This window comes from Pholis gunnellus (assembly GCF_910591455.1).
Source record: "Pholis gunnellus genome assembly, chromosome: 3".
Lineage (NCBI taxonomy): Eukaryota > Metazoa > Chordata > Actinopteri > Perciformes > Pholidae > Pholis > Pholis gunnellus.
This window is the reverse complement of record NC_136529.1, coordinates 9,517,277-9,542,395: the sequence shown is the minus strand read 5'-3', so window position 1 is coordinate 9,542,395 and position 25,119 is coordinate 9,517,277. Positions and strand designations below refer to the sequence as shown.

The following is a 25,119-nucleotide window of genomic DNA, read 5'->3' as shown; positions in this document are numbered from 1 at the left end:
ATTCTGTTTTACAACTTTACATTAGTATGACAGTTTCATTATAACAAAATAAACAAAAAAGGCAAATCCATTATTTAGTGCAATGATGATTAATGACAGCCACCGAGTGCAGATACATGGTGTGTTACAATACAGCTGAGCTCTCAGGCACCTCCGTGCATCCTCGGACATGTTCCAGGTCACCTTCAGTCTGTAGATCCCATAACAGCTGAGTCAGTGGTTCACTACAAAGGCAGTACACCACTCAACCATAATACAGGGATGGAGAAAGTATTCAGTCCCTAATACAGCAAAAACAACTTCTCTCTTCTCACTTCAGTGCCTTCAACTGAAGCGAAACCTTTTTAGTTGACTGGTTGTTGTGCAGCACAGTGTAGGTGACCTGAAGTCAATAATTCAGACATTTTTCTGTTCAGCAAACTACATCATAAAGACTACAGACAAGCCAAACCCACCTTAGAATGAAGTGCTGTGACAAACTATTTGCAATGTATTTTCTGATGAGACTCGGCTATTCAGGTCCACCACTTAAAACCTAAGCAACGCCCTATGAACCTAAACATGAGACTGAATGACTGGAACATTGGAATGAGCTCGACTGCTTCTGAAATGCAAATGCTACGCTCACCAAAGCAATCCAACTTAGTTGATGTTATGTGTTAAAGCTAAATTCTTGTTTGTAACAAAAAGGCTGGATCGCATAAATATGAAGGCTTGGGCGCTTTCTTTCTTCTGAGAGGACCACCCTTTGAGGAGGGGCGAGAAAAGCACCCATCAAACCAATTTTAAAGTGATTTTTACAAAACTCAGTCAGTGTGAAGTGGCCCCCCCCCGCTGTGCCAGCCCAAAGACTACAGAATATCCACTTCATTTTATCTCAGCTCTGATATTTTCTGTTACCCAGAGTGAGTGAGTGAGTGCGTTACTAAACTAGAAGGAGAGATTGAATCATCTACTCCAGAGAAAGTGACGCAGAAAGCGAACCCTATTTATTAGAGGCCATGAAACACAGACACACTCTTAAGGTTGTGCAACCGAACAATTAAGTGCGTGATTAAAAAGGAAAGCTCAAGTAAAACTAGTTTAATATGGTTGATTATTATTAATTGTTTTACTTCCTGGACCGTGAACTGGGGCCTAATCCTACAACACACCTACTTGGAAAACACCAATAGGAATTTGTTTAAAACTTCTAACATATGTTTAGCTGACCCCCAACCATGAGCCAGAATTAAAATGCAACTGTTGACATGTTTTAAAGATACTCCGTCACCAGAAAGGAAGATACTTTCTTGAACAAAAAAAATACTTTTTGGAGACATTGAAATGGACAAAATGACCGAGAACATAATAAAATGGTGACCTTAACAAGGTGCCTGTGTGTCATGACCATCTCTTTACATCTGCTTATATACCTATAAATAATGATACAGTAGATAATACAAAGGACTCTAACAATCCTCTATTTGGTCTTAGTCCAGGTATCAGATAGGTTGCGAGCACACACACACACACACGCACGCACGCACGCACTCGTACATTCACTCAAGCTCTCTCAATTGGCAGCAGTTTCAAGTGTAATGAGTCCACCAAGCTTTCAGCATAAATGTCTGTGAGCTTAACTCAATATTAGATTATCCTAATACCAAATATAAATAAACTTTGATAATGACACCATCAGTGATAGTTCTTATAAAAACAGTCTCTTCATTATAACAGGATGGGCCCTTCATTTCGGAACACCAGCCGTTGCAGCTGTTTTACTGGGGCCCGCTCTTCAGGAGGAAGGACCTCCAGCCGGAGCCTTTAGAGGCCACACATAGGACGTTAAGACACATCCTGGAAGATGGAAGGAGGAGCGTTAACTGGTTCAGTATAGAGAGTGCACTCCAGACAGTGTTAGACTGCACGGTTTGTGGTTTCACTAATTAAAAAAGGGTTCTTGGAAGCAGACCCACCAGCATTCAAGGACAGATCTGCTGGAGTGTGGGAGTAAAAGAGGAGCAGTTCAAGGAAACAAGTCCAGTTTGGGGGCCCACTCCAGGGCCGAGTTCACCACAGCGAAAGCTGCTGCCCCTAAAGCCATCGTGAGGCCCATGACGGCCAGGCGGACCAATCGCCGCGTGGTCGAAGGCTGGGCCACCGCCACTACCGCGTTAGCCGCCGACCTCTCCAGTGCAGCCTGTTTCTGTCTGCGTCGGCGACGGAGAACAGAGTCTGGTCGCTGTTGAGTGGACGCAAGGTCAAAGTCCTTAAAGGTACAGGCGGCCATGCTTAGGAGGAAAAGAGACAAAAAGAGATCGAGACAGACAGAAAAGGAAAGTGTTAATGAGAGAACAGTGAGCAACTGCAGTTGAGAAGTAGAAGAAAGTGGTAAGCGTCTGTAAAGGCAAGGTGGGAACCAGAGGGAGTTCAGTACCTGTCATGTGCGGCAGCCTCTCTGGCCAGTTCAGAGGGAGGGAACTGGACAAAGAGGTCTCCCGCCCGGCTGATGAGCGTCTCATACGGCAGATCCTGGGGGATCTGAGACAGCAGGTGATGAACCATGGCCATATCGCACTCACACTCCAACACCTCCTCTTCTCTGTACAGCACGATCTGCAACACAAGAACCACAAACACACACCACCACGGTAGTTATTGACACATTGATAACTGAACAGGTAGAAACCTGTACTTTAGATCAGTCTACACTTTGATGAATACCAGAATAAACTCGATGAGCCGTAGTTGTCCTTCCTTGGAGTTTATTGAACAGAAATCTGATGTCAGAGAAGATATTGGTACAGCTTGTATGCACGGACACAGTCATATCAAAAAAGCTTGATATTTTTTCGAGTAAAAAAATGTGTCATGTGACAAGGTAGACAACACGTCTGTATCCTCCGGTCAAGGCCAGTTGCCATGCTTGCTTATCACTTGAGCTGGGACATCTTCAAGGACGCCCAGAGCCTCCTCACACAAAGGACACAGGCCTCTCGGGTTGCCTCGTGAGGTATGCAAAGAACACCTCCCCAAAATGTAACTTTTGGCCTCTGAATCCCACATCAAGAAATGTAGCTCACACAAATGTTCTCGCATGTAACTGACTCAGCAGACTTGGTTCATGCACCATCAAATGAAAGCTGGGTTTCTAAATGGCAAAACTAGGAGAGCCGATTAGAGGTCATAAACTTACCACAGCAGCAAAGTAGATGGGCATCAACGGATGGCAGGCCAGGAAAAAGTCATACAACCGGACCACATGGCGGAAGTCTGACAGGACGTGACCAAACCAGGTGATCAGCCAACTGAGAGCGAAGACTGTCCCCACCTCAGCCCTAAGGATCAATCGATGAATGGCACAGATCAACTTACATTGGCGCACACAACTGTAACATGTGCTGACGCTGCACTTCAGGGACCCTGTATACTAAGCATTCGTTATGAAAAACGAGAGTTATGCTACGGTATCTGAGACTGAAAGACAGAGGGCAGCCGCGATGTTGGCCCTCCGAAGAAGAAGACTTAAAGACCTGTCGTGTTAAATCTTTACAGACTTAACTCGAGCTGTCATAATAGGATCAAGTACGCTGAAAGTGCACTGTCATCCCTCTCCTTCACTTACTCAACAATAACGTCATCTTTGTATTTGAGCGTGTTGAGGTTTAACATTAACCTTTACTGTTTTGAAAACACCTGGGACAAGATATTGAATGTGATGGCAAAGTTCATATAGAACTAAATTCTCTTGTTAAAGAAAGCGTACTCATTTAGTATAGCAGACACTATTTATAGAGTAGATATAAATGGTATTACATTTCATAGCCTTAGGGAAAGTCATGTAGAGTATGAGGCCTTTGAATATTCGTTTCTGTTTGGCCTTAATTATAGCTGAATTACCTTGCAAATTATCTTCAAACTGCATATAGAGCGAGGACGGATTTCTCATTGTGGAATGTTTCATGTCCCACAAGTAACCTCTAATAATTTGGTTTGGCGTGTTATCACTGAAACAGAGAGTCTTACTGTTGCATGAAGTCATGCACTTCAGGGTTGACCCTCTCAATGATGGGCATCAAATAGTTGAGAATGTGTTTCGTGTTGTCCATGGTAGGATCCATGAAGTCCCTGAAAAAAACAAAACAGAGAGACGTTTTAGAGTGCACAATAGAAAATTGATGAAGGGGGGGGAGCAGATTACGTATGTGGTGCGTACCTGAGGTGGTGCGTGGAGAGCTTTTCCACAAGAGCAGTTGCGAGGCGCTCTCCCAGGACCAATAAGAAGGTGACAACAATGTCATGGTATCCTTGGTAGTAGTGCAGCTGGGGATTGCGTTTGAGAACTACAAGGATGATGTCAATTAGTTCTTCCTGGAGACCCTCCCTCTGCTCATCTGGCATACCTGTACAAGACCACGCAGAGTAACATACAGCCGTTAGCTTATATAGGCTTTCACCTACCAGTCAAACACAGCAGAAAGATGAACAAACAAACAAATAATACATTTCCGTTATTCCGGGATGAAGCCAAAAAGTACAAATTCTGCTGTGATCTGAATAAAATTGAACATTCTAATTTTTAAAAGGATATCGATTGAAAACTACAGTACATCAAGTTTTTTTTTTCTTTTTTTCTCCAAAAGTAATAATAGTACATTTTACAGTTTTGTTTTGAAGGCAGAACCCTTTGACTTCCACCTGATCACTGACAGACGTCACAGTGAGATCAGACATGTCTAGTAGAGAAGCAGTAATGGCAAAGCTTTTTCTAACATGAACTTATGAGTCCAAATCTTGAGATTTGATGCTCAGGATTAGTGCACAGCCTGGCAGTGTGTTTAACTATAGGTGTGTCAGTTCTTCTGTACACATACACAGCAGGGCGTCATGAACCCTTCTCTAAACTGCTAGGAGTTCTGCTCACCAGGCGGGAACCTCCGCAGCGAGCGCTGGACATCCAGTAGCACCTGGTTGTAGTCCTTGTTATCCTCCCGTTCTACCGTTTCTGGACAAGACAAGTCAAAAGTCAGCATTACCACACACTAATCAAATACTGGATGTGGGACATTTTGCACCTGCGTGAACTCTGTATGTTCCCATTTGTCATGCACAGTGGGAGAGGGAAGGCATGTGTGATGGCATATAGATATGTAGCCTATATTGCTGGGCTTGTGCGTAATGCAGCTATTCCCACGTGATACCTGGCTCTTGTTCCAAGACGTGAGGAGGGACGTTGAGGAGCCGAGGCCACACTTGACAGCGTAGCTCATCAGTCAGCAGACCACCTTCACTGATGGCCATCCTCCTCAAAGCAGCCACGTCCACTGGACTCACACTGAGGGCATGTGCGATGTCCGCAATTTTCCTCTTCCGCTTGGTGTCCCAGTCTGAGACACAGATAAACAAACAGTGTTCAAGCAAGTGCTAACTTTTATCTTGGGAAAGTTAACGTTACTTATACGTGCAGGTAACAGTTAACCTACGTTAACTTAACGCATTTGCGGAGGTTATGGTGAGCCAACTTCAGCACCATCAAACGTGAGCACGTGTAAGACATTAAAGCGTATTTGGGGACTGGTTTTGCTGCTGAAATGCCCTAAAACACGAAGACAGCTAACTTAACGTTAGCGGTTAACAACCTTAGCGACATGTCAAAACTACCGTTACCTTGTTTTCCGTTCACCGGTGACGAGGCACCAGCACTTCTGGATTTACTCATTGTTTGTCTCCGCTTCTTGGTGTGTCCTTGTCAGATTACATTACTTGCCATCCTCCTTTGCTTGGCTACCCTCAATTTAGCCCTTCATGGCTGCCAACTGGGAGCTAGCTGTCTAATTAGCAAGGCCAGCCAATTCAAGCACGGCCCGATAGTTAAGCTAACTAACGCTAGCTATTCAGTGTTAGCTAGTTATCGAGCTAACACTACATTTCCCCGGTTCCGAAACTGCTATTTTCAGCGACACATCCATTATTATCCGTGCTACCGACAAACGTGCTGAGCATTAGGAAACGCGGCTTAACAGCAGTGCGGTTACACCTTGGACTGGTGAACCGGCTACATGTTTACATTGACGGAAGCGACCAATGGGATAGCTTTAGCTAGCCTCCGCGTTCACACTGAATGATGACGTAGGGACAAGATGATGTGTGGTGACCAAACATCAATGGAGGCGACGAGGAGGAGGAGTCCACCTTCTGAGTGTATCAAATAATAATGACGATTAAAAAAAAAAAGACAATAATACAAATATAACAATAATTATAGTGCTATTATTATATTTATTTATATTAATATGTTTATTATTCAACCATGTCTTTGATTTAAATATATAGTTTGGTTGTTAGTTGGTTGATTATTGACTGATTAATTTACCTTAATTTAGCATTTCCATTTCCTTCCTACTTAATTGGACTACTTCCACTCTTCTACATTCCAGAGGTAAACATTGCACTTTGTACAACATTTGGTGTATTTGACAACTATAGGCATAGTTTGCAGATTAATGTTTTACTTACACAACTTTATAAACCAGCTACACCATTACAATGCTGCTTACACGTTAATGCATCAGTGTTGATAACAGTAAGGAGCCAATAGGCCTACATTATCGATAATACTTATTCTATTTACACACCCTTTTCAGTGAAAAAGCATTCATTCACAATACCAGGGCCTTGGCCGACCTAAATGGAACAGGGCCATAATTCATTTGATTAATTACACTTGAGTCTAGTTACATGTTTGCAATTGCAGTGAAAATAACCTGTTGGGCATAATTTGTTGTATGCATTTATGTTAAACACTTGCTTACATGTGTGTGTTACATATTGACTTCTCGGTGGGGTGTGTTTGTTCTGAAGAAACGAAAATGAAAATGACAGGGCATTTAAATAGCAGCTTCCTTAGCTGGGCAGTGTGAGCAGCAGACGCAGCTGAGACAGAAGACACTTTCGACTGAGAAGGCTAGGTGCTGTGATGCTAGCAAATGGGCTTGATGACCTTGTAAAACCTTGATGTATGTGGAAGTATTCATAGTCTCGGTGAGTTCTCTCTTTTATTCGTCATGTTGCGTTTGTTACGAGGAAGGTAGATGCAGCTGATTAAAGTATTAGGAAATGTGAATACATTATAGGACTGAGAATAAATAGAGATCCGGAGTGAAATTTAAAAAAACTCAGCCAACATAAGCGGTGTAGAGAAGGTAACTACTTTTTAGCAGATCCGTGAAAGAACGACATGTGATGTGGTTTTTAAACGTCTCATCCGTTTTCTGGGGAAAAGAAACCTATCTTAGAAGATCCAGCAGAGGGCACACTCTCACTATAAGTTAAGTCATTGCACTTGCAAGCAAAGTCCACTCTCAAAAAGGTATTGGCGTACAATATGCTTTCGAATAAAAAAATGTCTCAAATTACAATTAAAGCCAATACACAACATATCCTGTTTTTAATGAGAATGAAGAGACGGGCAAGCACACGGACTGGTTGCTTCGATCTCTTCAGAAGCTTTATTGAAATCAACCCTCCTTATCTGACCTTGCAAATCCAATTGATAATAGTTGGACTAATGGATAGAACAGAGTGCATACTTGTGGATGTTTATGATGTGGTGGGAAGTGACGAAGTACATGAAAGTACTGTAGGCTACTTAAGTACAATTCTGAAGTACTTTATTTCCATTTCCATTATACTTCTACTCCTTTAAATTTTTCTTACTTTTTTACTCAACCATAATTATTTCACAGCTTTACTAGTAACTTTAGATGCAGATCATTAACACAAAATGTAAATCCATTAATATGGTGACATATTTATATGAATTAAGCACTGTAGAATAGGTACGACTAAAATGCAGGTGTTTGGCATTGCTACTCTTTACTTAAAGGATAATTATTCGACATCCAGAGCATTAATATAGCAGCAAACGACTATTAGCTATGTAAAGGTGTAATATTGTCCACCCACGCCCCCCTCCCTCTGGATGTGCTGTAATCTGAGTTTCTCTGTTCTTTGATGTCATAGTCAGGCCGGCCACGCGTGCTGTAGGTGCATGTACGTGCACGTGAGCGCGCTCCACTAGCTAGCTCACGGGGGCCTGTCTGCACTGCTCTCATACGGCGGTGACAGTTGATAAGTCCGTCCAGACCGGCGGCCTCGTCGCGTCGTGGTAGCACCCACCCTCCCGTTCCCCCACCAGGTAAACACAGTTTGCCCTCCCAGCACTTCTCCCGGTGTTAGCGCTGTTAGCATCGTTAGCAGCGAGCTCTTGTACTATGACTTCTTCCACTAGTATCTAACTTTACTGCTTGTATATATTAAGCATCCTTAAAATGTTTGCGTGTTCATGCTCAAATGTGATGTATTTACGTTCAATGTCTTGCCACACAGAAAACATCAGTGTTACCAACCTAAATTCCAGCAACCATGGAAAGTCCAACTTTAATCACTGGTAGGTGAGGTCCTAACAATGGTAAACACAGGCTACAGTAGAGGCAATCAAATTCAGACATGGTGTTTATTATATTCAAGATGTAAGTATCTTACTGTCTTCTTCTCCCCCCCCCCCCCCCCAGATACTGGCCAAAATAAAAGTGCTAGTGGAGGGAAAGGAAAAAGTAGTGGTAAACAAAACACACAAAACCCTGGGAGTAGCCAAGCTGAAAGGCAGGACACAGGTGGAGGAGATGCAGGGATGTGTGGGAGAGGAGGAGGAGGAGGAGGAGGAGGAGGAGGAGGAGGAGCAGCAGCAGCAGCAGCAGACCCAGGAAAAGGGAGTGGAAAAGGTGCAAGGAAAGAAGGAAGGGAGAAGACAGGTGGGGGAGGTGAAGGGGTGCGAGGAAGAGGAGTGGATGGAGCAGCAGGCAGGGGAGGAGGAGGAGCAGCAGCAACAGGCAGAGGAGGAGGAGGAGGAGGAGCAGCAGGCAGGGGAAGAGGAAGAGGAGGAGGAGGAGGAGCAGCAGGCAGGGGAAGAGGGGGAGGAGCAGCAGGCAGAGGAGGAGATGGAGCAGCAGGCAGGGGAAGAGGAGGAGGAGGAGGAGCAGCAGCAGCAGGCAGGGGAAGAGGAGGAGGAGGAGGAGGAGGAGCAGCAGCAGGCAGAGGAAGAGGAGCTGCAGGCAGAGGACGAGGAGGAGCGGCGTCAGGCAGAGGAACATTTAGGGGGATGACTGAAATGAGTGTGTGGAGAGGAGGACATAGTTTGGATGGAAGAGGAGGACGTTGGGGTGAGAAAAGAGATGGTGTTGGAGACAGACAGGAGAGGAATGAAGGCAGATCAAATTCGACAGGCAGAGTCGGGGCACCACGGGGTCGCGGGCTGGGCTATAAAACACTGCAGGAACTCTCTGGAAAAGATCCGTCTGCAGTGGCCATCACCCTGTCCGCTCACCCTGCCCTGAAAGAGGCCCTGCACGGGACAGATATGAGGCAGGACCTTATTGAACTCTTCTGCCTGGTGCTGAGTAAAGCCTTCAAATCTCAGGCAGACAGGAGCACCCTGCAGCACCTGGCCGGCATCGTAAAAGATTCAGGGTTCTTCCGCACCGTCCTGCCCCACTATCTGGGGGGCATGGTGTCAGAGTACAACCCCACCCGCAGGGCGGACTACCCTTTGCACATGGAAAACATCTTGACCATTCTGTCACAGGTAAATAGTGGAAAGAATGAATGGACGAACCAATCAGTTAGTTAATTCAGCTAAAGGATAAATTACGTAATGCATGAAAAACACTCTGTGAGTTTGAGTTTGCATTAAACTAATTAAATGGACCCCGAAGAGCTGCCTTCAACGACGGACGCAAACAAAGTCCAGCAAACAATGTTTTTAATTTTCACAGAATATGTAGTGGTCCTTGTTTTTGCCTGATTTCTATTAACAATTGTTGAATTAGTAATTGAAACTCTTATATACTTCAACTATTTATCCTCAATATTGTGCTCACTAGGTCCTCAGCATCTTCCCTGCCAGCTCGGCCCAGGCTGTGAGTCTGATACTGACGATGCTTAAAGCCTCCATCGACAAACTGAGGGCCTTAGGGGTGGACATCCAGCCTCAAACGGAGGAGAACGTGGAGAACATCGAGGGCCTGATCAAGCACCTCCAGGAGAAATCCAGGGAGAGAACCCTGCGCCCGGACAAGGACACGTATTCCCTTCTACCCACAGCAGGTGATAACCCAGATAAGGGCCTCTTATAGATCTCTCCACTACAAATGCTGTTTTTCAACACTGCGGAAAATATTTTAGTTTAACGATTGCCGCTCAATGTCATATTCATGTGATTTATGATACCCAGGTGAAGAAATGCAACCGGATTTCAGGACCATACCCATCTACCCAACGCCCGAGGAGCTCCAGCAGGAGCAGAAGCCTTTCCTTAGAGCCAACCTCACCTCTCAGCGCTACACGAACACCCAGCTGTACCTCGACACGCACTTCCGGCTGCTGAGAGAGGACTTTGTGCGGCCACTCCGGGAGGGGATCCAGCAACTGCTTCGGATCCAAGCGGAAAAGGGAGGGGGCGATGATGGGAGCCAAAATCATCTGAAGACGAAGCAATTTGATGACATCCGAGTATATTTTGACACCAAACTGGTGGTGCCCAGGTGCACGTCGACTGGCATTGCCTACGTAGTGCAGTTTGACAATCAGCCACTCAAGGTTAGTCTCTCTCTTGCATATTTTAAGAGATACAGTATTTAGCTTATTGAATGGCAAATTAAAAATGCATATATTAACACGTATATGAATCTTTCCTCCATCTGTCGTGCAGTTTGTGCGCTGGCAGAACTCCAAGAGGCTGATCTTCGGTTCCCTGGTGTGCTTGTCGTGTGATAATTTTGAGAGCTTCCTGTTTGCCACAGTGTCTGATCGGGATCCCAAAACCTTAGAGCACGGACTGGTCCAGATTGCATTTACTGAAGAGAGCAGACGCAAGTTGGCCAGAATTGAGGTGGGCAGTGGAGTGTGTGAGCAGAATGCATGTAGTTACGGTCTAAAATCAGCCACTTCTTCTGCAAAAAGCTATCACTGAAATGATTAGGTACATTTAGCTAAAACACTGAGAGGGGTTTCTAATAAGTCCAGTCTTCACTGATATACACATACCTGCAAACATGTCACTTTTAGCAGACGCTTTTATCCAAGACGACTTACAGTAAGTGTATTCAACATAGGTATTCAAGAGGACTACTAGTCACCAGAAGTCATAAGTGCATCTACAATGAACAGTACAGTGAATCAACACCTTGTAAAGACTAACTTCCTAACATGTAGGATGGGGGGATTTAGGCCTTTTTTTTTATGAAAAAAAAGTAACTTATTTTTTTTCTCACAGAAAGATCAATCGTTCCTGATGATTGAGACCACTGCCTACTTTGAGGCTTATCGGTATGTTCTAGAGGGTCTAAAGGAGCAGAAGGAGGAAGACCTGCCCTTTCAGAGGTAGGAGGAGTGTGTGTGTGTGTGTGTGTGTGTGTGTGTGTGTATGTGTGTGTGTGTGTGTGTTGAAGTTTTTACATTCTACAGCCAGGGTCATAGTTTTGATATAATCCCACAGTACTTCAAAAAAACAGTTCAAAGTTGTTTTTTCAAAGGGAAGCTGGGGTGGTGGGGGGGGGTTAGGTATGATTTAATTATATCGCCACGCTTTTCCAGATAGCGATCATGCATGAATAAGTTCAAAAGTTTGGTTTTTGTCTCCACTCCCAGTGCCCTCCACAGTTACCACAAAGGAATGCACGATATGAGACATTGTTGACTGTCTGTGCCCTAGACTCTCTTTTGTGACCACCTGAAACAACTGTTTTTCCTTCAGAGGTGCACCATGGGACTTACCACTAACATAGGCGTATATATTAAAAACAGTTCTTCACCTTATGCTAGATGCTAATTTGTGGCTGTGTTGTGGTGTAAACAGTGACATCTCCAGCTTTTCCTGGCGAATCCTCAAACAGCCCCTACTTCAGCTGAAGATCAATTGTGCAGCTCTCCCACTGTTTTCCTTCACCCGTCGAAACTAAACACATGCTGCTTTTGCGCTTGTATTTAAGGACTATGTAGAAAAGCACATTCTTCCTCTTGCCGACAAAATGCACTTTTTGTTGAATTCGGTACACTCTGGTTTTGCAGCTAAAGCCTTACTTGGTCTGTAGCTTATGATTTGAAATCATTGTCAGACGATAACCAGTGGCTTCTGAAATTGCATATCGGCCAAGTGTCTTATTAATTAGAAGTCTCGACATCCTCCTTTCACACAGATAGTAGATGCAAAAAGTAATCCTCCTATCCATACTGTGTCCAGGTACATCGTGGAGTGCAGCACAGATGTGCAACCCCCAGCTTATCTGCAAAGGAGAGATGACTATGACCTGTCGTATGTTGCTCACCCTGACCATAAGCCCAAACTTAAGCCCTTTCACAGCCTGGTGGCACGGGCCTGGCCGAGAAAGGAGGCGCTGGGGCTGGATGAGTCTCAGATGAGAGCCTTCCAGATGGCCCTCACAAAGGAGCTCACCATCATACAGGGACCTCCTGGCACTGGTGAGACATAGAAGAGACATTGTTGGAACGATGACGTCATTGATGTGTCAATGAAGAAACCGTGTGAAATGTGTTTTCGATAATTCATTAACGCACAAAAATCCGGCATCTTCCATTTTCTCAGGAAAAACCTACGTTGGCCTTAAGATCGCTCAGGCTCTGTTGACCAATCAGGATCTTTGGAGAGATGGACGTGACGCAGCTCCAATGTTGGTAGTGTGTTACACTAACCATGCCCTGGATCAGTTCCTTGAGGGTAAGCCGTGGTGCCAATATAATCAGATCTAGCTTCCATGTTGTTTGAGTGGTTTTGGATTTAAACCAAAGAAGTTTATTTGTAAAAAACAAATGCTGAAACCTTTGCGAATGCGCCTGTTTCAAGTTTTATTTGATTATTTATCTTTACAAACTGACCTTGAATGGGCAATGTAAGACTAATAAGCTCTTGTTTTGCCTCTGCGTCTAAGGTATTCATACGTTTCTGCCAGAGGGATTAGTGAGGATAGGAGGGCGCAGCAACAGTGAGATCCTGAAGCGTTTCAATCTAAGGGAGCTGACCCACTCACCTGACTTCAAACGAACGCTGCCGTCTGACCTGCAGCGTGCGTACAGTCAGGTGAGCTGCCTCACCTGCAGCGTGAACTCGATGCTTCAAGTTGCTCCACACTTCTTTCTCTCATGCATAGCAACATGTTGAGAATATATGAAAGGATATAATGTGTTTACATAATTCCTAATAACTTTGCCTTTTTGAGATTCTGTCTTGAGTTTATTATGTTGTTGTGTTATGCACATTTTTTTTACCTCATCTTTGTCTGACAAAGGCTCTAATGGCAACCAAAACATAAGGAACCAAGATTTACTTGGAGAAAAATAACAAGCTTTATTGTTAAGAAGAGTAACCATACTCCTAGTTTAATTGGAGGCAAAAACATAGTTTTTTCTTGCATTGTTTCTTCAGAATAGTGGAAAGAAAACACATTTTAGGTGTTTTATTTTACTCCACTTTTGGCTTTTTGTATCTGTAGATTTCTTCTACATAAACCAAAACTTGGCATTAGATAATGCCTTTATTGCATATTTAAACACAGCATTTCAGAAAACTTTTTATAGTCTTTAAAGGCAGTTTATTTCTTTTTCTCTTTCTGAGCCAGAAATCTCCACTTCAGTAGCACTAACAAACGCCACATTTCCCAGTTTCATTCTTATCTGTGATTTGTGTTCATATCATTTAGAGCCTGATTATAGAACATTTTGTTACAAAAAAACACGACATTTTTTAAATGGCTATTGACTGTATTTTCTGAATTATGGAATGATTTAAGGAGAGATATCCTCTATAATATATCCCACAAACTACCTAAAGAGTAATCTAACAACCAACCAATCAAAAGCCAGTAACTGAACTTCCGGTGTTCTCCCAAATGAGAGACGCTCCAAGTCATGCTGGGGCAAAACATTCAGGGAGAAACAAGCCTCCAAAAACTGTGTCGCCGACCTGTGTGTCTCTGCCGCACTTTGCTCCTCCGGTCCTTCTCCTTCTTTTTGATGAGTCATTGATTTCAGGTGCTCCACTCCTACAGAAGAATGCAGCTAGAGAAGAGGGAGAGCACCAGCGAGAGAACAAAAAACAAACTGTACAACACGGCACATGCAGGGCCACCCGTCACAATCGGTGTATCGCATTCTTTTGTGATGTTGCCACCTAATCACTGTCTCCATAACCTGTTAATCAGGTTTACAAGCAGGTGTGTGACGAGGAGCGGGCCATCCAGAGCCAGAGCATGAAGCTGGAGTGTTGTCTGAAAGGCGTCCTGCGGGAAACCTTCTTACAGAATGTCATCTCAGACGGACACTGGGACAGTCTGCACGAGCGACCGCATGTGAGGAAATAAAAACGGAAACATTTTGTGTACATGTGTAAACTGATGAAGACTGGTGCAAAACTCATCAGTTCCTGTTTGTGAAATGATTTGTAGACATGGGGAGATTTTTGGACCTCGGGTGAGAAGAAGTCCAGCCTGATGATGGATTGGTTGGGTTTGGGTTCCACCGCCTTCCTGCGGAGGGCGACAGAGAACGCAAATGTACATGATGGTGAGGCTTTCAATGTAACGAGCACTCCACTGAGGATCTGATAGTTGCTTCCTTTTCACTGACGGTTTGTTAACGGCACCTCAGAACCTTTGTTGGTGTGAACCGATACTTTTAACATTACAAGATTCCCTCCAGGCCGTCACATTTTCCCATCAAACAAGTGAAGACCAGTTATTGTTAGCTATTGTTGGAATACAGTGAAAAAGTCCTTGACTGACCAGGTAGAAGCATCACGTTATCTTTAAAGAAGTAATGACGTCAAAGGGATTGTCAACCACCAGACATGTAAGACCTGTACTGTCCTTATCTGTTGACTTGCACTCAACCATTACAGATATGGCTGAGAGAGCATAACAAATGGATTCCACTTATAATATTCAGCTGAAATGTTTTGAAATTACCTCAAGGAAAATGATTTATGTAATTATGTGCTGAGATTGAAAATATGACTTCAGGGAGACGGAAGCTCTTACTCTTAAGTGTCCGTCTTCTTCAAAGTAAATAGATGTGATCACTGCCTGAGTCATAAAGTAACTTTCTTTGGTTTCACTCCCAGTCCACAGCATTTTGTACGAACACCAACCACTGAGCCAGATAGCCTGTGCAGCTCCATGTCGGCATCGTCCAAGCCAGCTGAAATGAAAACTTAAGAGCTTCAAAAATGGCAAAATGACCATCAAATTCTTAACCGTTAAACGGCTCCAGCTGGATTTTGTAGTTTAACAATAATACATAATCCAGAACCCAGTTCAGATAGACCAGTCTCTGGGAATTGTATGAACCATCAACCTCTACCTTTATCATGGAATGTACAATTTATAGACTGATGTCCTTTTTTTTTATTTTACGACCTTTTCTTGTGTGTTATTAAGATTCCATGCAACTTTATAAATCGTCGATAAACTAAAATGAGGCACATTTATTGTACTGGTGAATGAAACACTGATTCTTACTTTAATGTGCCGGATGCAGCAGCAGAGGAGTCGTGGGAGCCGGATGACGGGGACGACCTCATTGACATCGCAGAGGAAGCAGATCTGATCCTGGAAGAGCGGTTTATCGAAGACGGCGCTGGTCCCAGAGGTGGCAAAAAGAACGGAAACATGGATGAGGCTATCAGAGCAATAGGGGAACTGATGCTGGCTATGAACCTGGAGACCGACGAAGTAGGGGCCGAGCAGAGCGAGGAAGGGTGGCAGGTAACGTTTTTCATGTGGTGATTGGAATGGATTTAACGTTTCATGAGTGTTTTTGCAATCCCTGTTCAATCAGACAACTTGATTATGAATGCAATTATTTATAGCTGGTTTAAGAAGAGTACATACAGTATAGTAGTATATCTAAGAGCTGTCCAATGGAACCGTATCAGGTGCTGCACTATACATACCCTCTGATTTTACATTCACTATTCCTTACGAAATGGCATCGTGTGGGTGGCCTTGGGGTCTAACAACTGTGCTGAGTGCATTTCTCCACCACAGATCTACGTCTTTATACCTTTTCAAACGGTTTCTTTACAACAGCTACATACACTTCTTCTGTGTCAAGCTGTCCAATTGTTATACTTCGCCCTGCATTAAGCTACAGTTAACCCTTAAATGGTCATTTTGATGTCGATTTAAAGAGCAACTAAATGTTACCAGATTTAGCAAGGATTCAAAACCGTTAATAACTTGAGGTTCTGATCCGCGCAGATACAACGGTCCCAGAAGAGAAAGTTGAAGCACCGAATCAGGATAGAGCTGGGGAAGAGCACGGCCATGACTAAAGCGGAGGAAGATGCTGTCTTGGATGTTTGGACCCTTAGCCAGCCAGACAGATGGAGACTCTATCGGTATGTCTGCATCTTTGTTTCACTAACGATGTGCCCCCCCCCCCCCCCACATCACTTCCCCTCGTACCTTTCTTACATTTCTCTTCCTTTCTCTCCCCTGCTTCCTCTCATCCCCCAAGCAACCCCAGCCTGGTAGAAGTAGTCTATTCCCAGTGTGTATAATTAAGTCAACTAATCACCAGGAAAATGTCTCCCACAAGATCTTCTCACCTCAGAGAGCCAAGACATAACAACCAAACAGGGCTACCAGGACTCTTGTTTATATAGTCGTAATTATTATTTAAACTGACAAATGGGGCATTTTCCTTCCAAGACTGATGTCTCACTGTAATTGCTTACCTACTAGTACCAAGCAATTGTTTTCTTTTTTGTTGTTGTATACTTTTAGATTCTGAGCAAATAATGAGTGTTCCGCTCTCCAGATTGTCAGTTGTCCCACTGTTTTGCTATTAATAATTTGTGCCTGCAGGTTGTGGGTGGCACGCTACAGAGTAGAACTTTGCACCATAATCCAACGGTCTGAAGAAGACTATCAGAACGCAGTGGACAGGTTGGCCGACGTAAAACGTCATCAGAACATCTGTCTCCTCAAGAAAGCCACGGTACGGTATACGTGCAGTAATGTATAGTATGAATGTATGTCTTTTTGTAGATCCTTGTTTAGACAAAACTTTAAGTAAAACACTTCTTGAATTTATAGGTTATCAGCTTTATGTACTCTTCAGCTTAATATGCGGAGAGGATAATGAAGCACATTGCTTTACTTCCACTTACTATCTAAGTTGTTCTTTTTGCCTGAAAGATACACTTTAAATAATTAATATATTTATAAGTCTGGACTCGGGTTTACTGCTCGCAATGCGCAAACTAGTAGACGGTAGCAAAAACATTTCGATAGGGCCTCTGTGGATCCCTATGAACGATGATATTAATGACACTTAAGGTGAGGTTGCCAGCCAGTCAGAGGAGACTACTGCGCCCGTCCAATAAATACTCCGGCGCTGAATTCCCCCCCTCCCATAAAACTGCAACCTGTCACTTCTACAACTTGAGTTTTTGTGCTGATTAAACAAACAACATATAACGTGTGCAATTGGCAAGCTTTAGGCAGATTTTGTTACTTTTATTTTTGGAGAAGCCAAATTAGCCGTTTCCTCCTGTTCACAGTGTTTGTGCTAAGATACATTTCTTGGCTGCAGCTTGATATTTAACGTGCGTCCCATCAGGTTATTGGCATGACTACGACAGGGGCAGCCAAGTTCCGTAGAGTTCTGCAGATTGTGTGTCCACGTCTGGTGATTGTGGAAGAAGCTGCCGAGGTTCTCGAGGCTCACACCATCACGACGCTGAGCAAGGCCTGCCAACACCTCATCCTCATCGGAGACCACCAGCAGGTACGAACCCACGCAGACAAATGGGGCAACTATTCCCGAAACTCTCGGGTGTCATCTCATTAAACCATCTTCTTCTGACTGAAATTTACAGGACAACCTGTTCAGAGGGATTTTGTGTCGTTGTCAGTATGTTTGTGCATGTTGCCTTGGGGGGAAATGGCGAACAGAAAACATGCCATGCCGGCCATTACAAAAGATAGAGAAGAGTGATATGCTGGACATCAGTAGACTATTGCGACAACTTGTCGAGGCCTGCCAAGGACATATGGCCGGGCAGCCTGTCTAGCAATCTGCGCTGCACACAATTCTATCACACCAATATTCAATATTCTGTCCTGGTCTCTTCTTGCTGTGTGACTTCTGTCTGCTCTTTCCCCTAATATTTGCTTGTTGAGCTATGTTTGTGCATGGATTTATGAAGGCATTTGAATGTACAAACAAACCTGACTCCTTTACAGTTGCACTGAAAGTTTAGCGAGTACAAGAATGGAATTCAAAATAGAGGTTGACTTGAAAATTGCATTCATTCTAACCCAGGCTTGGAAATCCATAGTCATTTTTAGGTATACAAGATTATTATAAAAGTAATGTATCACTGTGCCTGAGGCTCCCTTTTGTTTTACACAAAGTGCAATTTAATGTGCAAAATGAATAAATCAATATAAAAGTATATCTGATTTATCAATTTAAACTACAGAACAATTGTATGTAATGTAAGCAAAGCCACCAAGATGAATTATTCTGACAGCACAATTATGTGTAGTTGGTTTGTTTCATGGGTTTAAAGCCATTTGATGATATTTTGTTTTGATTCTATGACCCAAGTGTTCAGCGCTTTTTGTTTTTTGCGGAACCCAAACTTGAGTCCGTGCATGTAACGGAGGTGGCTGCATCACACTTTCCGAGTAAAATAAGCTTTGGCATTGTTGTGCTGTTCATTAATCACAGGTTTTGGTGTTGCATCAGGCAGAACACAATGTATCACATTTCTTACTAGAATTTGTCCTGCCTCCCCCACACCCCTCCCACATACATGCACAATCACACTCTGTCCTCTAGCTAAATTAGGTTTGCACACACAAACTCACATTTTCTGCACAGTCAAAACAGTAAAAAAAAAAAAACTCGACAGGAGAGGAAAAGAAAGTTCGAGAGCATTTGCATACATCCTATATTCCCATCCAGCCACCCTGAAACAGAAACTCATAGCAGAATATTGTTAATCCCTCCCAGGCTTACCACTGTATAGATGGTTGCTTCCACCTGTGTCTAGGAACTGTGTAATAAGTATTCACTAGCATTTACATAACTGTAAATGGTCTGATCACCATAGGCATGTGTCCATGAGAGGCATCCCTCACTTCTATGGTTATGATCTAGGGCTCTTTTAAATATACTAATATGAGACCGTAGACCTGCCGAATGAACTTAATCACCACCGGATGGAACAAGATTTATTCATTAGGCTACAAGAAGACCACATGTTCTCAGTTTGTACAAAATAAAACCTACTTCATTATTTTCAACCTTTCCGTAATAATTCATGAAGTTTAAAGCATATGCTAAACATGTGATTTTTTTCCTTTAGCTGCGGCCCAGTGCCACGGTTTATGACCTCGCTAAGAACTTCAACCTGGAGATGTCCATGTTTGAGCGGCTGGTGAAGATGGAACTTCCTTATGTCAGACTCGACTACCAGGTCAGTGTTTCTGCATCCATTCATTTGTTTATCTTATGAAAGGATATATGGATGAAAACAATGTAGACATGTTGAGATTATTCAGTTAAAGACCAACTACGTTTGTGTCTATATGACGTGTTGGTTTGTTCTTCAGCATCGTATGAGGCCAGAGATCGCCCGTCTTCTGACCCCACACATCTACGCAGAGCTGGAAAACCATCCGTCTGTGTTGCACTACGACAACATCAAGGTGCATATTTTATTTTCTCTCCTGCTGCGCATCCAGCAGTGGATATCCGTTTACTCGCTTGCAATAAAAAGCATCTGCATAGTTACTTGAATACATATAGATATTTTGAGTCACTGTTGGGCAAGATTTACATAAATATGATAAAAGTATGTTGTAAATATCAAAGAATGACATGGAATATAATTTATTAAATGCTGTTTTACAGGGCCTTGATACCAATTTATTCTTCGTGGAGCACAACAACCTCGAAGAACAGATCAAAGACGGGAAAAGCCATCGCAACCAACACGAGGCGATGTTTGTAGTCGCTCTTTGCCGCTATCTTATCCTTCAAGGGTACAAACCTGAGCAAATTACCATCCTCACAACCTATACCGGGCAGCTCCACTGCCTGCGCAACCTTATGCCTGCCAACCAGTTCACAGGGGTCAAAGTGCACGTAGTGGACAAATACCAGGGAGAAGAGAATGACATTGTTTTGTTGTCTCTGGTCCGCAGCAACATGCAGGGTAAAGTTGGCTTTTTGAACATCCCCAATCGCGTCTGTGTAGCCTTGTCTCGTGCCAAGAAAGGTCTCTACTGCATTGGCAACAGTGCAATGCTGGGCAAAGTCAAACTGTGGAGCAACATCTTCCACACCTTGAGGGAGAAGGACCAGATTGGAAAGGCTCTGACGCTGTGCTGTCAGAATCATCCAGGTCGACAGGTGAAAGCGGCTCACGCCGACGATTTCAAGCAAGCCCCCGAGGGAGGCTGCACGAAGCCCTGCGAGTTCCGTTTGGATTGTGGCCACGTTTGCTCTCGCGTCTGCCACCCCTACGACCCCGAGCACAAGGAGTACCAGTGTCTCAAGAAGTGCCAGAAGACTTTATGCGATCTTGGACACAGGTGTCCACTTGTGTGCTTCAAAGAATGCCCAGAGAAATGTTCAGTGAAGGTTGAGAAGATCATACCCCAGTGTCAACACGCACAGTTGGTTCCTTGCCACCAGGACCCGCAGACATTTACATGCCGGGAGCCATGCACAAAGCTGCTTCGCTGCGGACACCCATGTGAATCATTGTGTGGAGAACCATGCATCCTCAGTCAGTGCAATGTGAAGGTCACCATCGCACTGAAGTGTGGCCACAGCCAACAGGATGCGTGCTTTTACAAAACACACACACGGGAGCCTGAATGTAGGACCCCTTGTGAGGAGCAGCTTAAATGTGGCCATGCTTGTCGCGGTAGATGTGGCTGGTGTTCTCAGGGCCGGTTCCATACCCCATGTTTTCACCCCTGTAATCGGCTCCTGATTTGCTCTCACATATGCCCGGAGCCCTGCACTCGTGATTGCCCCCCCTGTCGGAAACCGTGTGAGAACTGCTGCGTGCACAGCAAGTGTACGAAGCCTTGCGGACAGGCCTGTGCTCCGTGCGTTGAGCCCTGCGCTTGGCAGTGTCCTCACCAAAGCTGCAGCAAGCTCTGCCACGAGCCATGCGATCGTCTGCCATGCGACCAACCCTGTGCCAAGACCCTGGATTGCGGCCACCGATGCATAGGTCTGTGTGGAGACAAATGTCCGAGCAAATGTCGCGTTTGTAATCACGACGAGGTCACAGAGATTTTCTTTGGCACCGAGGATGAGCCTGAGGCTTACTTCATTCAGCTGGAGGACTGTGAACACTTCTTTGAATACACAGCCATGGACCGCTACATGGATGCCAACCAGCAGGCAAATGAAGGCGAGGATGAGGCCATTAAACTGAAGGAATGTCCCAAGTGTACAGTTCCAATCCGCAAGAATCTGCGCTACGGATCTCACATCAACCGCTGTCTTGCTGAGATTGAGATGGTAAAGGTCAAGATGAATGGATGTCAGGCAGATATTGATGAGCAGAGGGAGACCCTTCACAAACAGTGGGCGGACAACCTTCTCCTCGTTAAAACGCATTGCAAAATGGAGTATATGCAAATCAATTACCAACTGGAAAAAAGCCATCTCACAGCAAAGGACCTGTGGACCCTGGAAAACAAGATGGATTTCCTAATAAGAGTTGCAAAGCTGAAGAATATCCTAAAGGAGAAGCTTTGGGAAGTTCAAAGCTTGACATTGGAAGATAATGTTGAGCAGTTTGTGCGCTGGCTCAATAACCGAGACCAAAAATTCACAGACCAGCAGGTCTTTGATTTGCAGAGAGAGCTGCAGAGAATCACCCTCCTGGTTGAACTCAACGCCCGTTGCAATCAGGCAAACCTGAGAGGACAAAGTGGCAAAATACAATCCGAGGTAAAAACGATAAAAGAGGTTTTGGAAAAGTGCGGCCAATTCACTGAGCAAGATCAACAACGAGTGACCGAAGCCATGAAGGAACTCGACGAGAAGTTCCCGCCCTCAGGCTTGGGGATCAATGACGAGGAGAGAAAGATGATCGTATCTGCTCTGAAAATGCAGCCAGGACACTGGCACAAATGTCCCAATGGCCATGTCTACGTTATAACGGAGTGTGGAGGGGCTACGGAGAGCCGACGCTGCACCGATTGTGAAGCTACTATTGGCGGGGCCAATCACACACTGGCTGGCGGCAACCGAGTCGCCTCGGAGATGGATGGGGCGCAGCATTCCGCTTGGTCCGAGGCCAACAACCTTCTAAACTTTGATCATGGTGACTTCTGAAAGCCATCATAGAGAAGTCCGTCGTTGCCTTCACAGTCCTGGTCCGTTGGTTGCAATACCTAAACTGTAATCACTTTTAATTCATGTTGGACTAGGAAGGCTCTCTGCAAAAGTTAGAAATAATGCAGTTGTCTATTTTACTTTGGGTTTTATGAATGCATTTTAGTTCTCTTGCATTTTTATATATACATCCCAGTTGTTTTTTGATCTTTCCCACCAATTTTACTTTGTATATTTGTTTTGATGCCACTTTGTGTTGACCTTTTTGTTAATGGAAGTTTGAACATTTCCTGCTTCAGACATGGTGGGTAGTGGTTTTGTTTTAAAACTTGCTTTGCTGCATTTGTTCAACGTTCCTTGTGTAAGTAACAGTTGTCCTGTTGTTCAACAATAGGTGGCAGTAAAACACTGTTAGAGAACTTACAGAGAAATGACATGATAGTTATCATTTTTGCAGCTTGTTTGAACGGAATAAAACTAGTTTGAACGTATTCGCCCATTCTTGTCTTCATTTACACACACACACCATAGTGTAAGAAATACCAGCAGGGAGAGCAGTGCCTTCCAATAAAAGGTTTCTGCAAATATACACGGCGTTAAAATGTTTGTATTTTTCATATGGGCCTTCATAGGCAGACAGCATTAAGCTTAGCAGAAATGATTAACATGTAAACTTGTAATGCTGCTACAAGACGTATTTGTAGAAAAGCTAAATGTTGACACGTGCACATAAACACAGCTCATGGGAATAATCAACATGCCATTTTTCGAGCTGTTCGGTAGGAATTTTTTTATATATAATGCGTGACAAGAAAACCTCTTCACCATTATTGCAACAAATACTGTCTTTCCTACCTCGCTCGCTCTCTTTCTCACAGGGACAACATGAGTTTATCAGTCTCTAATAGGACATCATTGGCATTGAAGCCAAAGAAACAACCCTGAAATGGCTACAATTCCTCTTCACTACTGTACAGTCGCTGAGTTTCATTTTGGCATTTTGTAACCGCTTGCATCACTTTATTACATGATGAATGTGTCCTTGTCACAAAACCAGCTCCAATGCAAACTGCGCTGTCTGCAGGGAGAGAAAAAAAAAAAAAAGAAACACCAAAAAATGCACTGTCAAGACTAAGTGTTAAAATTTAGCAAACTTTAAAAGGCTGCCACTCTCAATATTTATAGGATTCAAGAAACCCGGGCTGAGAGAGAGCTGGACAAAAGGAGGCATTGCAGAAAAATGGTAATATCTTACAGAGTGGACTGTCTCATCTATCATGTCAGGTGGCTTTGTGTTACTGGCAGAGTTTCAGCTGGTGTGACCCTGCAATAGAACTACTAAGTCCCCCCCCCCCCCCCCCCCACACACACACACAAAATCACGCGTACTGTACATTATGTGGTTTCTTTACCGTCTCTAGCAGAAGTGATGAGACTGGGTGCAAAAGGCACCATTGAAATGAGAGGGATCTGACACACCCAGCTGTGATCAGTGAGGACTGCAGGGAATGTGAAGGATAAAACGCTTGCAGCAAAGCCAGCCGTACGTTTTAAAACCACAAGAAAGGCGACAGAGCAGCCGTGTCTGTGAAGCCGCTCAAGGCAGTACCCTGTAAACATGTCCTTATTAACAGACAAAGTGATGAGCTCTGACACTGTCTGGCAGTGGCACTGTCAAACAGACCGGCGCAGCAAGACAAAACCAATCAACATTTCTTGACAGCGGAGTATAAACGGTGTCCCAATTATAGACAAAAAAAAAAAAAAGATGATAGAATTCAACACTGCTGTCTTTGCACCCTAGTAAATAAAGAGCATTGGCTATTCCAGTCAGAAAGTATAATATCTACCGGTGAGTTCAGACACTGGACCAGAGGGTCAAAGTTTAAATGGAACCTGACTGACACACCAGCATCATCATCATCTTTCAACTGTTGGTAGCCACTGTTAACAAGCTCAACGTCGTATTGTTAAAACCATTTCGGGATGAGTGGACTGAGAAATACATATTCATCCTATCAAATGAAAGAAAAACTCACTTCATATGCAATGTAAACAATGTCCATGGCAAAGAGTGGAAACATGAAGGTCCACGACGCCAAACAGGCCCGTTTTGAAAATGTTTCCCGTCAGTGACAAGAGCGAGAGCAGGCGATGGAATCAACATTTTCATAGTGACAAACTCATACTACGGTAAGCTAACACTTAAATCATTGACGTCCACCTTTTGTGTCCAGTTTTAAGGACTTTGTTAAACAATATAGTTGTCACTTCTCCCATCAATGCACAAATGCTTTTAGTTTAGTGTGCAAAGTTTGGAAGTTTTTGGAACTTAATCTGCACGATCTGTAATGAAACAAATACCCCAGAGATATACATGTTCAGTAAATAGTCAAACGTTATGCGACTGAGTTTAGTTTCTTTACTTTCCAGCATCCTTGCCCAAAAGCTTTTTGACTGCAACACATATTGGGTATTTTCACAGCTCTCCATAAACCTCACAGGTTGTCATTTTGAGTCGTAGGGTAAGGGCACTCAAATGTAAGTCTTAGAGGTCCACTAACCGAACTTCCACAGTGTTAAGCATCCAGGAAGAGTGGATGTTGACTGTGGTTTGTCTCATATCTGGCTCAGACAGAATCAGGTGGTTGAAACTAAACGGTTGAATAAAGGCTGAGAGATTCACTA

At 43.9% G+C, this 25,119-nt stretch overlaps 2 protein-coding genes and 1 long non-coding RNA gene across 5 annotated transcripts; 2 read left to right on the top strand and 1 right to left on the bottom strand.

The window, feature by feature from the left end:
* Positions 1 to 8: 8 nt before the first annotated feature.
* Positions 9 to 6,033, bottom strand: tbc1d20 (TBC1 domain family, member 20). Of its 2 annotated transcripts, none has more exons than XM_079156454.1 (8): positions 5,650 to 6,033; positions 5,184 to 5,369; positions 4,907 to 4,987; positions 4,199 to 4,385; positions 4,009 to 4,110; positions 3,179 to 3,320; positions 2,420 to 2,598; positions 9 to 2,273 (listed from the first exon to the last, which is right to left on the bottom strand). In XM_079156454.1, the coding sequence occupies exons 1-8, from the start codon at positions 5,699 to 5,701 to the stop codon at positions 2,009 to 2,011; spliced, it is 1,194 nt and encodes a 397-aa protein (XP_079012580.1). In that variant the 5' UTR covers positions 5,702 to 6,033; the 3' UTR covers positions 9 to 2,008. The 2 variants fall into 2 exon arrangements, with proteins under 2 accessions (XP_079012580.1, XP_079012581.1); XM_079156455.1 differs by having other exon boundaries at positions 9 to 1,839.
* Positions 6,034 to 6,900: 867 nt separating this feature from the next.
* Positions 6,901 to 8,671, top strand: LOC306715790. The gene is made up of 3 exons (XR_013767700.1): positions 6,901 to 7,023; positions 8,371 to 8,431; positions 8,556 to 8,671. It is a non-coding gene; the product is annotated as an uncharacterized lncRNA (long non-coding RNA).
* Positions 8,672 to 9,013: 342 nt separating this feature from the next.
* On the top strand, positions 9,014 to 22,922 carry znfx1 (zinc finger, NFX1-type containing 1). 2 transcript variants are annotated; one of them, XM_079186695.1, is made up of 17 exons: positions 9,014 to 9,625; positions 9,924 to 10,146; positions 10,274 to 10,638; positions 10,751 to 10,930; positions 11,315 to 11,421; positions 12,281 to 12,519; positions 12,644 to 12,775; positions 12,987 to 13,135; positions 14,256 to 14,402; positions 14,499 to 14,616; positions 15,592 to 15,815; positions 16,311 to 16,450; positions 16,920 to 17,052; positions 17,677 to 17,844; positions 19,433 to 19,543; positions 19,680 to 19,775; positions 19,981 to 22,922. In XM_079186695.1, the coding sequence occupies exons 1-17, from the start codon at positions 9,143 to 9,145 to the stop codon at positions 22,429 to 22,431; spliced, it is 5,466 nt and encodes a 1,821-aa protein (XP_079042821.1). In that variant the 5' UTR covers positions 9,014 to 9,142; the 3' UTR covers positions 22,432 to 22,922. The 2 variants fall into 2 exon arrangements, with proteins under 2 accessions (XP_079042821.1, XP_079042820.1); XM_079186694.1 differs by having other exon boundaries at positions 15,589 to 15,815.
* The last annotated feature ends 2,197 nt before the right edge of the window (positions 22,923 to 25,119 follow it).

What these genes read in the sequence shown, in the direction of transcription:
- znfx1 (XM_079186694.1), top strand. Translation starts at nt 9,143, where the DNA reads ATGACTGAAATGAGTGTGTGGAGAGGAGGACATAGTTTGGATGGAAGA. An exon ending in GCAAGTTGGCCAGAATTGAG is followed by an intron (nt 10,931 to 11,314) that starts GTGGGCAGTGGA and finishes TTTTTCTCACAG; the next exon opens with AAAGATCAATCGTTCCTGAT. An exon ending in TGCAGCGTGCGTACAGTCAG is followed by an intron (nt 13,136 to 14,255) that starts GTGAGCTGCCTC and finishes CCTGTTAATCAG; the next exon opens with GTTTACAAGCAGGTGTGTGA.
- tbc1d20 (XM_079156454.1), bottom strand. Translation starts at nt 5,701, where the DNA reads ATGAGTAAATCCAGAAGTGCTGGTGCCTCGTCACCGGTGAACGGAAAA. An exon ending in CGTCTTGGAACAAGAGCCAG is followed by an intron (nt 4,988 to 5,183) that starts GTATCACGTGGG and finishes TGTCTTGTCCAG; the next exon opens with AAACGGTAGAACGGGAGGAT. An exon ending in CTCTCCACGCACCACCTCAG is followed by an intron (nt 4,111 to 4,198) that starts GTACGCACCACA and finishes TGTTTTTTTCAG; the next exon opens with GGACTTCATGGATCCTACCA.